We start from the raw sequence: 17,318 nt of genomic DNA, 5'->3' as shown, positions 1-17,318 counted from the left end.
GACTGAACAACAACAGACTGATACATAACATGTGAAGTGTAAGGTGTACAATGTGAAATACATGTGTGTGTGTGTGTGTGTGTGTTAGTCTCTAAGTTGTGTCCGATTCTTTGTGACTCCATGGACTGTAGCCTGCCAGGCTCTTCTGTCCATGGAATTCTCCAGGCAAGAATACAGGAGCGGGTAGCAATTTTCTTCTCCAGGGGATTTTCTAGGGATAGAACTCAGGTCTCTTGCATTGTAGGCAGATTCTTTACCATCTGAGCCACCAGGGAAGCCCCAATGTGTGTGTGTGTGTGTGTGTGTGTGTGTGTGTGTGTGTGTGTGTGTGTATGTATAAGCACCAATATATCATTCAAAAAACAAAGATCATGACATCTGCTCCTATCACTTCATGGCAAATAGATGGGGGAAAACCTGGAAACAGTCTCAGATTTTATTTTCTTGGGCTCCAAAATCAATGCAGATGGTGACTGCTGCCATGAAATTAAAAGACACTTGTTCCTTGGAAGCAAAGCTATGACAAACCTAGACAGTGTGTTAAAGAGCAGAGATATTACTTTGCTGACAAAGGTCTGTATAGTCAAAGCTTTGGTTTTTCCAGTAGTCATGTATGGCTGTGGGAGCTGGACCCTAAAGAAGGCTGAGCACTGAAGAATTGTTTCTTTCAAACTGTGGTTTTGGAGAGGACTCTTGAGAGTCCCTTGGACTGCAAGGAGATCAAACCAGTCAATCCTAAAGGAAATCAACCCTGAATATTCATTGGAAGGACTGGTGCTGAAGCTGAAGCTCCAACACTTTGGCCATGATGGAAGGAGCCAATTCATTGGAAAAGACCCTGATGCTGGGAAAGATTGAGAGCAAGAGGAGAAGTCAACAAAGGATGAGATGGTTGGATGGCATCACTGACTCCAAGGACATGAGTTTGAGCAAAGTCAGGGAGATAGTGAGTACAGGGAAGCCTGGCGTGCTGTAGTTCATGGGGTCACAAAGAGTTGGACATGACTTAGCAACTGAAAAACAACAGCCATATAAGTTTATAAATAAATATACATATACATATATATATATATGTTTAAGGTGTACCATAAGAGTATGATGTGAAATATACATGCATGGCAGACTTTAAGGTGAGCATTTCCAAGGGGTAGCTGCTACATGGCTAACCTAGCTTTCCAAACCATGGGGAAAATAAAAATCCACCAAATAATCAATTTAAAACATTGACAGATTTAATCTGTACTTAGTAAACTCATTTGGCCAAGGTCATCAATATGAGTGGTGAAAATAGGAGCAGTACTTGGACCAATCACCATATGTAATCCAAGTCAGAGAGTACTATTATCTCATTATAAATCTATAACAAGAAGGTAAGAAATTACATTATCATAGTGCTAGAGCTTAGCTACCGAGGCTGCTGAGGCTGGGGGTGGGGGGATCCTTCTTGTAAAAAAAGAAATAAGCAAGCTCTGAATTTGAGTAGCTTGAGCTAGGTTTTACTGGGTTAAAGGGTTATTTTTAAAAGGGAGAATTAGAATTCTAATCATGACAATCCAACATTATCGATTCACTTTTTTATTTTTAAGGTCTTGCAAGCCCTTCTAGAACTTTGACATTTTTTCCCCCAGGGGAATCAGAAGTGAGCCAGAAAGAGCTGCTGATTTGCAGAAAGTAAGAAGTGGATCTTAGATAGAAACAGCTTTAGTACCAGGGCAGAAGTATGATACAGTGGTTAGGAGCATAGGTTTAGACTCAGGCACACCTGGGTTAAGATTTTAAGCTCCATCACTTACTAGTTGTGTGATATTGAACAAAGTATTTAACCTCTGTAAAATTCAGTTTTCCCTTCTGTAGTTTCTAAAGTGAACTAAGCTCTGTCAAGCTTTGGTGCCTCTGGATAGGCAACACCCTCTGCCTTGAATAACACTCACCTCCTGTAACCCTGACCAATTCTTACTCATCCTTCAGATCTCTAATCCATATTGCCACTTCCAGGAAGTCGCAGTTCTCTAGAGTTAGGTAATGCTCTCCTGTATCTCCTCCCCAAGGATCCTAAATACAACTTCAAACATAAGAAATGTATGATAATTGGTGGTTTTAAAAAATTTGTTTCTTCCACACATTAGGAGCCAGCAAACAAGGGCCTGTGGGCTAAATATGACCTGTGACCTCTTTTTAGCTCCCAAGAATGGTTCTGCATTTTTATAGAATTGATTTTTTAAAAAAGAAGAATATGCAACAGAGATCTTAAGTGTCCCTCAAAACCTAAAATATTTACTATCTGGCCCTTTACGGAAAAAGTTCAGCATTTGCTGACCCCTGCCATAGATCATAAACAATTTGAGGGTAAGGACTATTTTTCATTTCATAGTATGTCCTGTTCTTAGCACAATGCCTCACACATAGGCATTCAGATATTCACTGAATGAAGGAATGAATTAACGTTTATAACCAGCATTTTTTAAAGTATAATTAATGATAGAATCAAAACACAACTTTATTTTGTCTCCCAATGTCCAATAAAATATACTCCTTTGGTATAAAATTTCTCTGACCTTGGATGGAAACTTGGACAAGGCCTATGACTTTTCTGTTCATTCCTTCAAGAATAAACAGTCTTAAAATCACTCGAAATCACAAAACACAGTCTTGATTCAGTAATCAGGACATATTCAGTCTAAGATATTAATCAAACTCTTCAAGTTTTACTAAGAAATAAGGTCTGCCCTCCCACCCCACACTGAGGCCTATAGGTGTTGGCCATCTGCCTTTGAAGAGGGGGATGATAGCTTTTCTTCTTTCTCTTCCCACTTGCCAGCTCTGATTTGGACCCTCACCAAGGTGGAAGCAGGAAGAAGGACAAGAGGTAAAGGGATTGGTCATTTCTTCTTTGGTAGAAGAAATGGCTTCCTACTCTCTAGGTCTCTGGATCTTCTTTGGGTTCTTCAAATGTCCTCATGACTGAGGATCACTCAGCAATACTATTTGGGAGACCTGGGTTTATAATTTATATCCAGGTTGGTAGTTTACAGCTCTTCCCTCCACCCCTAGGAATCCAACAGTTATCTCCAGCCTTTTTTTTTTTTTTCTTTTGCTAGGTTCTCTACATCTAGGTGGTTCTAATAGACTGTGTCCAGTGTGACCCCACATTTGTTCTCCCTATCTCTAGCATGGCACCCTTTTGATTGATTCCCAGGAAATCCTCAAACATCCCTTGCCTGATAAATTCTTGGAATGCTGGCCAGTCCCAACACAGTCAACCCTATCCTCCTGCCAATGACCATGTTCGCTTTCTCGGAATATGCAGCTCCAATTCTCGGCCTCTACTGCAGAGAACGTATGTCAAGCTCTCTGAGTGGTCTGGAGAAATCCCTCTCCCTACTGTTGAGGTGAAGGAGGTAATACCTCCACCATGCCAGCATTCCTGTAGAAGGTGGAGTGGAGTCTTAGCCTGCCAACAGATCTCTTCAGAGACGTGTTTTCACAAGTTTTCCCCCCACTCTCCTCCACAATGAGACTTCTTTTAATTTCTTGGACTCTGTTCTGGAACATTTCCTTTGTAAATTCTATATATCATGATCTGGCTTTGGAATTTCCCATCTATTGTAGGCCATCTATGTCTTTCTGGAAATTTAAATTTTAATATCATGTTACCTAAGCCTTTTTTTTTTCTTTTTTTTTTTTAATTTTATTTTATTTTTACCTAAGCCTTTTTTTTTTCCTAATTAGGTAGGAAACATTAGACTATCTCTAATGATCTCCAGTTATATTCAAGTAACTTCATTCTTTACTGAGCATCTACCATGTAGTTTTAGAGATGTTTTCTCTTCTAATACTCATGAAGAGAGTTTTCCCCTTCCTTTAAAATAATAAAACTAAGAAATTAATTGACTATCTCAAGGTAACCCAGAAAATACAGATTAAAGGTGAGGCTGAAACCTAGGTCTATCTGATTTCAAAATCCATCATCATTTCATTACAACATGATCTTCAAACTTGTTCACCAAATTATTCCAAATGGCAGAATAGAATGAACGTATATCCCTGGAGAAGTCTGGCTAGCCCAATGAAGCACCACTGCAAGTGCAATATTTCTCTGAAGTCTCATGCTTGGTAAAAAAAAGTGTATACAACATTTGGATTTTATTCCACAATATGGTTTCATTGTTATATAAACTATCTTGAAAATTATCACTCAAATTGCCTATGTTCTTCCTATCTGAAATTTCAAGTAAAATTGATCCTCTCGAAAAATGCTTCATGTTTACCCTGTAGTTTCATGAATCTTGAGCATACTACTCCAGTTTTCCATATTCCAGTTTTCCTACTCCACAAGGTATTAGACTATGCTGGTGATTTCAAGGAGAGTCTTAACCCATTGTAAGTGCTAGAATGAGGGAAATGAAAAGATAAAAGATGCAAGATTTGTTAAAGAGAATTTGGGGAAAAGGAAAAAGCACTGCAGTAATTTCTTAAAAATTGGTATTATACATTATTATGCTATTATTATTATGAAATTGAAAGTGTTAGTTGCTCAGTCTTGTCCATCTCTTTGCAACCCCATGGACTGTAACCTGCCAGACTCTTATGTCCATGGAATTTTTCAGGGAAGAATACTGGAGAGGGTAGCTATTCCCTTCACCAGGGGATCTTCCAGACCTGGGGATCAAACCTGGGTCTCCTGCATGCATTGCAGGCAGATTCTTTACTGTCTGAGCCACCAAGGAAGTCCACATTATTATTATATACTATTATTATTAATTCCATAATAAAAATTGTTGATGACCATGAGTTTTTGGATGAACAAGGCACTAATATCGCTATAATATTAGAAAAGTGACATGAGGACATTCAGCTGTTCTTAACCAGGAGGCCATGGAGCACAGAAATTATATGCCTATTTCTAAGAAAGTGGACAATCCATAGCTTTCATTAAGTTCTCAAAGCAGTCGAACACCCACCAAAGGTTCAGAACTACTGCTACAGAGAAAAGAGCAGAGACTTTGGGATAGCGCTCCTTGTTTTCAAATACTGGCTCCAAGCTTATTAAACTATGTGATATACTTCATCTCTAAGCCTTGGTTTTCTTATTTGTAAAATGAGAATAATAATATCCAAACTACAGACTTGTTGCAAGGATTAAATGAAATTCTCTACATTAAATGCTTGACATGGAGTAAGCACTCAAGAAATGTTAATCTCCTTTCTCTTGCCACAATACATAAAACATGTGCATGCGTGCTAAGTGGCTTCAGTCGTGTCTGACTCTGTGCAACCCTATCGACTGTAGCCTGCTAGGCTTCTCAGTCCATGGGATTCTTGAGGCAAGATTACTGGAGTGGGTTGCCATGCCCCCCTCCAAGGGAGCTTCCCAACCCAGGGATCGAACCCATATCTCTTATGTCTCCTGCATCGGCAGGCTGTTTCTTTATCACTAGTGCCACCTGGGAAGTCCCATATAAAACACAGTAATGGCACTTAAACTACAGTTGGATGAATCACTTATAATGGCACATATACCTGGGATAAATATGCCTCATTTAAAGATATTCTACTTAAAGCTTAGGACCCCCCCCCCATTAGAAACTCAGACCTAGATTCCAAGACTGATGTTAAATCTCCACAAAAACTTCAAAATAAAAGAATTCAGTTGGTTCCTAAAACAAACAAACAAACAAACAAACAAACAAAAAAAAAACGTTTCCCAAACCTGGGGAAATATATATGCACACATACTGTTTATAAAGATGGAATTATTTAAATATCACTACATCCTGGCATGTTTGGTTTTAATTCTACACATATATTAATTACTATAAAACCTAAGATGAAAAAAGTCTTGAGCAGGAGATCTTATTTCCTTAAATGTTCTATGAAGAGGCTTTTACAAAAACAGGGAGTCTTCGCTAACCTTACAGATTCATGAAGAAACCTCGAAGGGGTTAAAGTGGAAGGCTTAGACAAACTTTGCTTCTGAGCTTCTCTCTTATCTCCTCCCTCTGAGGCTCCCAGCCGCTAAGGCAAAGCAGAGCTGATTCACTACCTTTCCCGCACTCTCCAAACTGTTGCCTGCAAAAGAGGAACTGGGAACTTAACTATTCAGGCTGCTTCCATTCAAGTGTTCCGGATGGTATATACACATCCAAAGGGACAATTCTCTTGGCTGTTCGGGGTTTACAAGGAGCAGGCATCTGAAACTGCGCTCTGAAGCTGTAAGTGGCAACCGGCGTTTTAAGTCACTGATAGAGGTTGCTTTTCTCTTTTGCGCTGGGAAGAGCTGACTCTTCAGGAGGATGAAAGAGAAAGCGTATTTTGCATGAACATAGTCCTGTTTCTCTGGCAAAACAAGGCTTTCTTTCTATTTTCCAGATATTCCAGAGATATTCCTGAACAACTTGCCCGTCGGTGTAAGCTTCAAAAGGGATCCTTAAAAGACCAGCCCCATTCATCCCATGAGCCACGAGAAAGGTAAGAGAGACTTGGAAATATTATGATGTTATTTATGGTGAAAAGGCGGTTATTTATCTGCAGGTGTGACAAACCGGCTCTGTCTGCCTCGGAAGATAACAGCAGCTCTCACTTGAAACGCTTATTACTTAATGGCTTCAGCGACTGAAGAAGCGCTTGTGGCTGGAATTGTTTTTTCACAGGCTCCTGTGGAACTAGATTTTCTAACAGTTCCCACCCCCTTAGTTTTTCTCCCCCACACCGGGCAGGTAAATGCGAACAGAATGCTTTAATTCCTGAAAGCTATTGCAAGAGCCAAAACTCTCTTCTGAGTTGTTTCACTGATCATTTTCCTTAGCAATGTGGTGAGATTTCAGCTCTGAAATTCTATAAGCAGGTGTCATTTGGAAAAATATAGAATTGCCAATTATTTCAGAACTTTATCACATTAAAGAAAAGCAAAAGGAACTATGGGGAGCTCCTTGAGGACCAAAACAGGGATGAGGTTACACATCTCTATATCCCCAGCACTTCACAGGGGGCCTGGTACTTGGTTTGCACTCAAAGGTTTGCTGAATGTGTCAGTCTGAATATATACAGAACTTTGTTTCTCTTATTAGAAATAAGTTTCACCCTAGGAATTCCTCTCCCATGTTGATGGATGGGCAAAGCTTCACATTCCCTTCTCATTTTAAGGAGCAAAATTCATGGTCTGGGTATGTATGTTATTTTGCTTTTGTGAGGTTTGCTTTTGTGTGCTGACGTTGAACATAATCGGAGACTTGGCATTTCAACGTTCATACCAAAATCATGATTTTTTTTTTTTGCCAAGAATTTTATGTACCAAGTTAATGACAAAACATACAATCAGAAAATCAGAGGTACATTCACATTGCTTGTAGGTGTTTTGATTTACATTAGAAGTAAACCAGATGTCCAGGCTAATGTTGGACATTGGCCAGTTATTAAGTTAATCTCTTTCCATTTTCCCTTCCCCCAATCTCCCCTCCCACTTTCCTTCCTTCCTCTCTTTTCCAATGTTTTCCTTCTACCCTATCTTCATCTGTGCCTCTTAACCACTCATTTTCTCCCACCTCTTATCAGCACTTCCCACACCTTCTCACATTTTTCCTTCCTTCTTCTCCCCTTTCCTCCATCTCCCTTCTTTTACTAATGCCTTTCCCATTTTCCTATTCCTCACTCTCCTTATCCCTCATCAGCTTTCCATTACTTTTACAAAGACTAGAGACTGATTTTCATTTTATTATCTTTCCAGAAAAAAATGTAGGATACTATAATCTTACAAAGGTCTTTCCAAAATAACCAGATTTTTTAGAATTAATATAATTTTGGCTTCTTTTGAAATTGCATGGTTGTTTTTCTTTCCAAATGGTCCAGACCTTTTAATAGAGCAATCACATTGTCTGTGCAACTCATCAATAGTTAGCTAAGAGAGCTATGGTGATCCTGTTTGGAAAGCTTTTATGAGAAGTTGTCACAGATATAGGAACAGATTAAGAAAGAGGATCCCCTTCACCCATATCTAACTTTTCATCTACTCATTTCAAAATCCTTCAGATTTAAGGAATTGAACTGATAGACCTCTCTGAATTGAACAGGATGTTTGGTGTTCTGCAGACACAGAGGTTTTAAGAAATATATGGTTAGTTTTCAAAACCCTCAAATGAAATGTTTAACGAAGTTGACAAACTGTATATGAGAGTATTGTTATCTACAGATTCTTCAAGCTTCATAGAATTCTAATAAATATTTCATAAATAGTTAGATTTAAGGAAAATTCAGGGTTGATTGTCTTAAAGGCAGTATTATTAATTGTTAATGAAAAGCATCTATAGACACAACTGAACTGTCTAAAACTTCAGGCCATAAACCCACTCCATGTAGTTTTCCTTTAAAATCATGGAACTGAAATAATTCAAGAGCAAAGTTTCTAACAAAGTGATTATTCCTTTTTTTTTTTTGGTTGTGGCACACAGCTTGCAGGATCTTAGTTCCCTGTCCAGGGATTGAACCCAGCTCCACAGCAGTGAAAGTGCCAAGTCCTAACCACTAGACTGCCAGGGAACTCCCCAAAAATGATTATTCCTTAATTCTAGGTTATACTCAGAAATTTAAGTCTTCTTTGCACAGTAAGAGAAGAGTTGGGGAGGGAAATAAAAAGGGAGTTTCAGGCACTTCCCCAACCTTTATTATGTATTGAAACAGAGATAACACCGTGCTTCTCTCCAGATTTTCAGTGTTAAGTGCATTTCTTCAGTCATATCCATGCATTTATTCAGTAATTATTGAGCAGCTATTGTAAGCATGGTTACATAAGGGACCACGTGCATGCATGTATGCTCAGTCAAGTCTGACTCTTTATGACCCCATGGACTGCAGCCTGCCAGGCTCCTCTGTCCATGGAATTTTCCAGGCAAGAATACTGAAGTGGGTTGCTATTTTCTCCTCTGGGGGACCTTTCTGACCCAGGGATTGAACCTGTGTCTCCTGCATTGGCAGGCGGATTCTTTTGCCACTAAGCCACATGGGAAGTGAATGGAAGGTTGAAAAAGATCGTCAAGGAGTTTATAAATTACAACTTGGGAAAAAAACACAGAAAATAGATACTTACAATATTAGGTGAATGTAACTTCTCTAGGAGGGATAGAGAGCCTGTGGAAATTAGGATTTGATAAGAAATCAAGGTCAGTTTCATGAGCTGAACTATGAAGAATGGTACCATTTCCCCAAGCAGATATATACAAAGATAGAAGGAACAGATCAAACAAAAACATGAAGGCAGGGAAATAGGTGTCAGTGAGCATTACAGCTTGATTGGAAAGTAGGGTAGTGGAAGGAATTAAAGTCAGCCAGGACCAGGGCATGGACAGCCTTGAATGCCAAGCTAAGGAGAATGGAATAAAGTTAAAAGGTAATATGTGGACTACCAAATATTTATTCCTTTTTCATCCTATAAGAATAGTTATAAATAAATCATATAGTGATACAATGTAGAGTAAAAAGCACAACACAAAGAAGACATATAGCTTGACACTTTTTTTTTTTTTATAAAGTTAAAAACATAAATAAAAAACATAGTGTTTAGGCATGGGGTGTGTGTGTAAATAAAAGCAAGGTAATGATTAACAAAATTCAGAATATTGAATTTGATAGGGAGGAGAATAGGTAGGCATCATGTAAATTATTATTCTCAATCTTACAGTCAGTAGGTTCTTGTTCACAGGTATTTGTTCATGGGTGTTACTAAGTAAACAAATAAAAGAGAACCTGGAGGCACCCATGACGACAGTGTGCCTAACCAGGGAGTCTGACTTATCCAAATATGTGTACTTGGAGGTCCATGGGAGACTAAAAAGACAGTATACTACTATTGAGACTTTTCCCACTTGGACGGCACTAACAGTGAGTGTTGATTTTCCTAATACTTGTGTTCTGGAGGCCAGGTGAAAAAAGTATGCCTCCATGTGGGCTGCTGGGGACTGTCACAGTCCTGACTCTCAGGCATTCCATTCTATTTGAAGAGTGGTGCTTCTCAGCCCTGGCTGCATATCAAAACCACATGTGGACCTTTAAGTACTACAGCTGTTTGGGCCTCCCCCCACACAAACCTTCAGCATCAGAACCTCTGAGGGAAGGCCCCAGATAGACATATTTTCAAAAAGTTTAGTAAGTGACCCTATGGGCAGCAGGGACTGGAAACCATTCCTTGCAGAGTGTACTTAGAAACCCTGAATGGGTAGCTTGTCACAAATATAGATTTCAGGGTCCTATCCAGAGAGACTCTGATCTAGAGAGCAAGGGGAAAGGCCTAGAAATCTGCATTTGTAAGACAAATCTTCCAGGTGATTCTGATGAAGGAACCTCCTTCAGAAACACTGCCCCAAAGGTTCCAAAATCCTAGGGCCTCAGGGGGATCACTCTGTGTATTTGTTCGTTTCCTAGGGCTGCTATAAACAAAGTACTACAAACTAGGTGGCTTAAAACAGAAATTTATTCTCTTAGGTCTGAAGGCTAGAAGTCTGAAATCAAGGCATCAACAGGGCCATGCTCTCTCTGCACTCTGTAGAGTAAAATTCTTCGCTGACTCTTCTGGCTTCTGGTGTTTACTGGCAATCCTTGGCCCTCCCTGGTTTGTAGGTGCATCACTCCAGTCTCTACCTCTGTGTTCCCCCTGTATACCTCTGCTTTCTCTTCTTATGAGGACACCAGTCATATTGGATTTAGGGCCAACCTAATGACCTCATTTGAACTTGACTACATCTACAAAGACCCCCCCCTTTTTTTTTTTTTTTTACAAATAAGGTCACATTTGCAGGTACTGGGTGTTAGGACTTCAACATGACTTTTTTGGCGACACAATTCCTTCTGTGACACTCTTTTAAATAGTTTTTAAAAGTAGGGTTCCCAAACAACCAACAGAACAGTTTAGCTTTGTTCTTTAGCTGGGATATCTAGATAGAAAAACTGATAGTTAACTCTCAAAGCTTGATATGCAAAGGATCACCTGAAAATCTTGTGCTTAGAATACATATTCCTGGGCCTTGATCCAAAATATTAGAACTCAATAGGCCTGGTGAAGGGCCTAGGAGTCTACATTTTAAGTAACGTAGGAGGTTCATGCATGACATTCTTGAGAAAAACTGAATTTAGGAGAATAAGAAAGGTCGAGAATCCAGTGGTCTGGGGAGAAAGAGCTCCCAAGAACAGACCTTGAAATCTGCATTTGTAACAAGCTACTCAGATGAACCACTGCCTTTGGGGCTGGTGTTTTTAGGGAACAAAAAGATATCTATGTAATTACCTTTTCCACTTGTTAGTGAATCAGAAATCAAAATAGATGTACCTTTAAGTATTGCAAAAAATGTTTCCTAGCCTATAGCTCCAAAGACAGTAGAAAGATACCCTGTCCCTTTGCTCTTGTTTCTGTGAACCAGGTGGTTCTGCACAGGTGATAGAGGCCATAGGTAGGCAGGCTAAGAATCATGCAGATTACAGAAAGTACAGTACCATGAGCTAGTAAATATAAACTTTAAGCTGAAGTGCTCCTAGGTTGGGGGAAAAATCAAGATTATAGGAAGAGTAATGTGATTGTTGGAGCTATTTCTATTAATGCTCCTTGGGCATGTTAACAAGCGACAGAACTGGGCTACCTTGTCAGCTCTCTGCCACTATTGCACATGGAAGCTTAACAGGTGATGGTAGTTTATGTTTTGTATTTTTCTTTTTAGTCACCTATATTCAAAATTCATGTTGGGAAAAACAAGCTAAATTATTTTGGAAGCCTTCAACAGCAAATAGTTGACCCTATTTACACACTGGAATGTTTTTGCCAATAAAGACAACAGTCCATCTTTACCATTAATGAAAGATGAAGTTACTTGCTCAGAACAAACACACCCTTTCAATTACTTCTGATCTACAAATACTGGGGGCGGGGGTGTATTCTTACCCCACAGCCCTAAATGAGAGACAGAGAACACAAAAACAAAATTGGGGGAAGCCTGCATTCCTGAAAATTCCATAATTTGTTAAAGTGACCCATGGCACCGGGACCTGGGGTTTGAAAAACAAATCCTTAGATTTAGATCTTCATTTCAGTGCTAGGCTTTCTCGGTTAAACTAGAGCAGTGGTTTTCAGTCCTGGCTGTACTTTAGAGCCATTTGGGGAACTTTTTAACAATACCAGTGCTTGGACCCCACCTAAGACCAATAAAATCTGATTCTCTAGAGTGGTGAGCAGGCCCAACTGTGGAGATTATGATTCAGAAAGTCCAGATTGGGACTCAGGGTCTATATTTTAATAAGTACTTCAGAATTTTATGACCAGTTAGTTTAGAAAACACTGTCCTACTCTAGCCAAGTTATTAGCTGCTGTCCTCTGACTGGAATTTTTCTTTAACCTTGTAACAGGTATACCACTTAGAAAAAAAAGCATTCAAAATGATAAAAACTCAGGATACCATTTTAAAACTAAATTTCCCATCTAAAACCATTTTGCAATATATCAGTTAATTTTTATTTCAAAAGAAATCACCATCTCTCTTTCTTAGATACCCAAATCTTTTATTTTTGTTTTTGATTTTCAGGAAAATAAATCTGTTGAGGAATTTGAAGAGTCAAATCTTCTGAGCCTAGACCTACTGCTGTCAGCATCTCTGAGACCTCCTCCATCTGAGAATTACCAGGTCTGACAACACTTTCCCTCCAGCCTACAGTGAGGGATGTCAACAAAACTGTAGAAAAGTTACATTCTCTAGACTTCCAACCCTCAAGCTGTGGCAATCGGGAAGACACCTTACAAGCTCCATACTTATGGGGGATTCAGAAAGACAAGAAGGGAAAAAACTCAGATATGCTGAGCTGGAAATATACAAAAGCTTTTAGAAAATCTCCCCACAGAAGAATCCAATTAAATTCACATAATTAATGCACACATTAGATAAGCCGTAGATAAAATAGAATGCTTTCTCCCTCCACCAAAAGATAGAAAAAGTCTGATTTAATACTCAGACATGCTTGTTCTCATTCCAGTATTATAAAGCAGTTTTGCCATATTTATTTTAATCATTATAGGAGTAGGACTGTGGAAAATAAAATATTTTATTTATATTTTAAGAAAGTGGTTAAGAAGTTCTGATTAAAAAAAAAAAAACTATTTGGGAGAGGGATGCTGTGCTGGAAAATAGAGATGGTGTGGCAACTGCCAAATTAGAATATAATTTTCTTGCTTATGCAATATTGACTTGGCTCTGGTTGTGATTGCTTTGATTGTGTATGAGATTGTTAGAACACCTCCAGCATATTCAGAGACAGTCTAAGTGACTGTGGAATGCCTCAAGAGCAATAGAAATCAACTAGAAATAGGTACTAACTCAAGTCTTGAGTGATGACGGAGGTGCATTTCAAGTACCATGGAAATCTCACTGGACGGGCCCATTTTCCCACCCTGGCAACAGAGGTTGACACTACTTCAGATAAGTATTCCAACCTGTATATGTATGTGGGCTTATTCCTGAGCCTCTTGGCCATTCTCCTCATCCTGCTCTTCACGATGCTCCTTCGACTCAAACATGTCATCTCACCCATCACCTCTGAGAGCACAGAAAGTGTTCCTCAATTCACAGACGTAGAGATGCAGAGTCGGATTCCTACTCCTTAAAGCCAGGATGAAAGTGAGCTTTACTGGATCTCAGTGAACCCTTGTATGTTGATGTCCAGGAAAGCTGACTTCATTACATGTAGCTTCCTGTGTAAGGAATCAACAAGTTGTTCACTTAACAAGTTGTTCCTCCTTTCCTTGTGTTATTCTTTATCTTGACTCTGCTTATGGGATATCTAAGAGGTTTGACTCCTTCCTTGCCAAGAATATAGGAAATGGTAGCTGCTTGGGAAGGTAGGTTTCCATGGTAACCAAAGAGAGGCTGGGCCTTGAGCAACCCTCAGATCACAGAAATTCATATGCAGCTGTTGTTTAAAAAACAAACAAACACAACCCTGGAAACTCCAAGAAAAAGGAAAATTTGCCTTTGAAAGGATTGATTGTTCAAAAAGGTTACCCCAAGAAAGGAACAAGTTTTAACTTCGCAGTTAGGCCCAAAAGAATCACCTCTGGTTACATGAACTTGACTCATGTTGGAGGTTAATGGAAGGGACCACAAACCCTTTCCCAAAAGAGCAGTGATTTTATCAACTATGGCTATCAGGTTTGTCCCAAATGAAAGCAGAGTCTTTAAAGACACTGTTTCAATTTTAAAAGCAATTTTGCAAAAGTAAGTTTCTAGTGAACAAACTCATCTAGAGAGGGAAAATGTGCATTTTATATCTGTGTTATTACTATTACTGGACTTTTAAAAACTCAGATAGTGGTAGATATATTACAAAAATCTGGAACAATGAGCTTCCCTCAAACCAAGGGAAAATTAAGTCAAAATATGCTTATGATAATGAACATTTTATGATACGTGCACCTTCTTTGCCCTTTTCTCCTTCCCCATCACACTCCATGATTGAGTTGCACTCAAATTTAAGCTTTGTTTAAAGATGGCCTTGGCAAAGAAGACTCAACTGTACTTTAAAGCAGAAATGAAATAGTCTTGGTATTCTGTTGTTGAATGATTGTGGCTTTGGACAAAACACTCAAGCCTGGGGTACCAGGTTTTTCTTTCTGAAAAATGATCTGAGAGCTATTCAGCCATCACTAGACTCCTCTTAGATCTGAGTGTAAGAAAAACAGACAAAAGAGAAAAGGACTAAATAATACCCTCCAACAAATCTTTATTGAGATCAGTGTCCTCAAATGTCACATTTGTCTTTCCCAGAAAATGTTCCTCCTTTCCTGATCCCTGCCAAAAGATGAAGTGTTTCACTTATTACCTATAAAATAAATATATTTTGAAAAATTGCATTCTCATAAACAGCCCTAGTGTGCCAGTAGTGGGAGACAATTTGATTTTTTAATAATTTACTTATTACAAATTAGAAATTAGAAGGCTGGTCATACTCTTGCTGCCAAAGAACTAAAATACGCATGTTAATTTCTACCTGCTTTTAAAAAAATCAGTTCTTGCTTACACCTAAAATATGGTCATCAAATTTCCACCAGGTGCTCCCTTGGGAATTGTGACAGTGAGAGAGAAGTGGAATGGATGTTAGGTTAATGGCACCTCTACCAGACATGCTCTTGAGTTTGTTACCAATTTAGATTGGCTCCTTTACTTTGATCTAAATCTAGCATGATGGTGAAATTCCCAAGTGCTTTCTACTTTTATACACAGTCATTTGCCAATACTCCCCTCTCCAAGGGGCTACAAAGTGTGAAATCCCCACATGCAGAGCTAAACTTAGCAGCAAGCCTGCCTCTGGCACACCTGTTACAATAGCGCACCATAAGAGATGGCAGCTGCATTCTGTACCATTTGGAAGAGATGAGCAGGTAGGCTAAGAATCAGATAGGGCATGCTCTTCCCCTTTTGGCCTTGTCATTTCCAAATTGCAAAGTGATTCATATTATTTCATTTGGGAGTTTAAATTGTCTTTAGTCACACCCAGACCCTATGTACCCTTTAAAAGGATAGCTTTTGGCAGCCATACATGGACTTCATCAAAGGATGCCAGTATACCCCAGAACTTTTTAAGGACACACATCTCTCTTCATTCCAGGCTCTGCCTTTTGTGCTCACAGTATTTGAATGTACTTTACAGTTAAGAAGTCAGTGACTGGATAAATGAAGGAACTGATTACATTTTCAACAGCAGTGAATAGCAAGATACCCAATGCCTTGTTGCTGAATCTGGTGAAGAGACAAACTGCACATCTAGTCCCTGCCCATCTGATCTCCCCAACCCAGATTTCAGGAGTTTAAAACTGCTCCTTAATCACTGACTTGGATGAAGATTCCTAATTTATGATTAGGTTACTCACCTGGAAAACAATCACCCTCTTTCATCACAACCACCCCATGGGATCCAGATCTTCACTGAGCATTAACCAAAGTACATGGCATGGATTGCACTAAAATAGCAACATAACCCCTCACAATTTCCAGTGATAATATAAATGGAGATGTATGTATGCAGATGTGTCATTATGGTGACATACCTGGTATTTAGTCTTTGGAAAAACAAACTGAATGTTTTCATCATAGCAAACCGTCTGTAAAGAAAACAACTTTTCCATTTATATTCATTTTTATTATATCCCCCAATGTATTAATTAACATATATTACTGCTCAAAGAGGCAGCTAGAGCAATCAATGGGCATAATTTGAATTTATCCATCTATGCAAAGTGCCGACTAGGCAATTCCCTCCCTCACCCCCACTGTCCAAAAAATTGCATGTTAGCCTAAATGTATATAAACAGATAGGTTATTTATATATAGATGTACTTTGTTTTAAGGTAAAAGAATGAGTATTCACTTTCTATTACATTGAATCACATGAAATTGGCATTTATGTAAATAAACAATGCTGAAATATCAGCAATTTCATATAATTCAACAAAACAAAAGGACTCACTACTTGAATTACTGAAATAGTAAACTCTCCTAATAGGTTTAACATAACTCAATTTCTAAAAGTGTACTTTGCATACATTTCAGAATCATGTGTTGTATAAAACAAGGTTTATCATAAAAGGTTTGTGTATTATGTATTATGTACTAGGCAGGAAATATTAAGGTAAATCAAGTAAAGACAGGTTCATTCAGCCTAACATTTCCATCTATGCCAAATCTGAAGCTTTGAACTCATAAATGAGTTTGACCGCTGCAGACCCCATCATGCTTACTAAGTAGGTAAAACAGGTTCATTTAATGCAATGATGTAGTTATATTTAGTAATACATCTTATTCACCTCCATTTGTATAAAAGAAGCACTTTTTAAACAAAATGAGTTGTATGGAAGAAAAATTGGATTTTTTTAGTTTAAAACCATTAATATTTGAAATAGGCTTATATTGTATATGTGAAATATAATATTTGCATGTCATTTTTATTCCCTGCAAAATAAGTTCTGTTTGGCTTACTGGTAACAAACATCTATTGTCTGAACAATATAAAGAGTATTAGTCTCCCAATATAAACTGTAACAATTATAAATTTGTGGTATTTACAATTTTGAAGTGTCATTATTTTTTCTTATTCGCCAACCTTCCAATTTTTATCTTCTCCCTACTTGCAACCTTATTGGTGTGTTTATTTCTTTAGTAGTGAGATGTGAAAAATAGGCAATGACTACCAGGTGCCAGTGAAAGTGACTTGAGGGGAGAGTGAAATAAGGTATCTCAAGCAGCAATATCATGCAACATTCCCCACATTGTGGGATATTTTTATTGATATATCTTCCATTT

The 17,318-nt window shown here is 38.5% G+C and overlaps 2 protein-coding genes and 1 long non-coding RNA gene across 14 annotated transcripts in view; 2 read left to right on the top strand and 1 right to left on the bottom strand.

Moving 5' to 3' along the window:
• The window catches only part of DCX (doublecortin), a 398,585-nt gene that overhangs the window by 233,223 nt on the left and 148,044 nt on the right, over positions 1 to 17,318 (bottom strand). The window lies entirely within an intron of this gene.
• On the top strand, positions 6,051 to 12,690 carry LOC147340778 (uncharacterized). The gene is made up of 3 exons (XR_015159050.1): positions 6,051 to 6,212; positions 6,370 to 6,468; positions 12,555 to 12,690. It is a non-coding gene; the product is annotated as an uncharacterized LOC147340778 (long non-coding RNA).
• On the top strand, positions 13,212 to 13,755 carry SERTM2 (serine rich and transmembrane domain containing 2). Its single transcript, XM_086388068.1, has one exon. It carries the CDS (start codon positions 13,355 to 13,357, stop codon positions 13,625 to 13,627), a length of 273 nt encoding a protein of 90 aa, XP_086244194.1. The 5' UTR covers positions 13,212 to 13,354; the 3' UTR covers positions 13,628 to 13,755.

This window comes from Bos grunniens, chromosome X (assembly GCF_055505025.1).
Source record: "Bos grunniens cultivar Pamir isolate PY7600 chromosome X, Bosgru_T2T1.0, whole genome shotgun sequence".
Taxonomy (NCBI): domain Eukaryota; kingdom Metazoa; phylum Chordata; class Mammalia; order Artiodactyla; family Bovidae; genus Bos; species Bos grunniens.
This window is presented reverse-complemented; position numbering and strand designations above follow the sequence as displayed.

Coding starts and splice junctions, on each gene's coding strand:
- SERTM2 (XM_086388068.1), top strand. CDS start 13,355: ATGACGGAGGTGCATTTCAAGTACCATGGAAATCTCACTGGACGGGCC.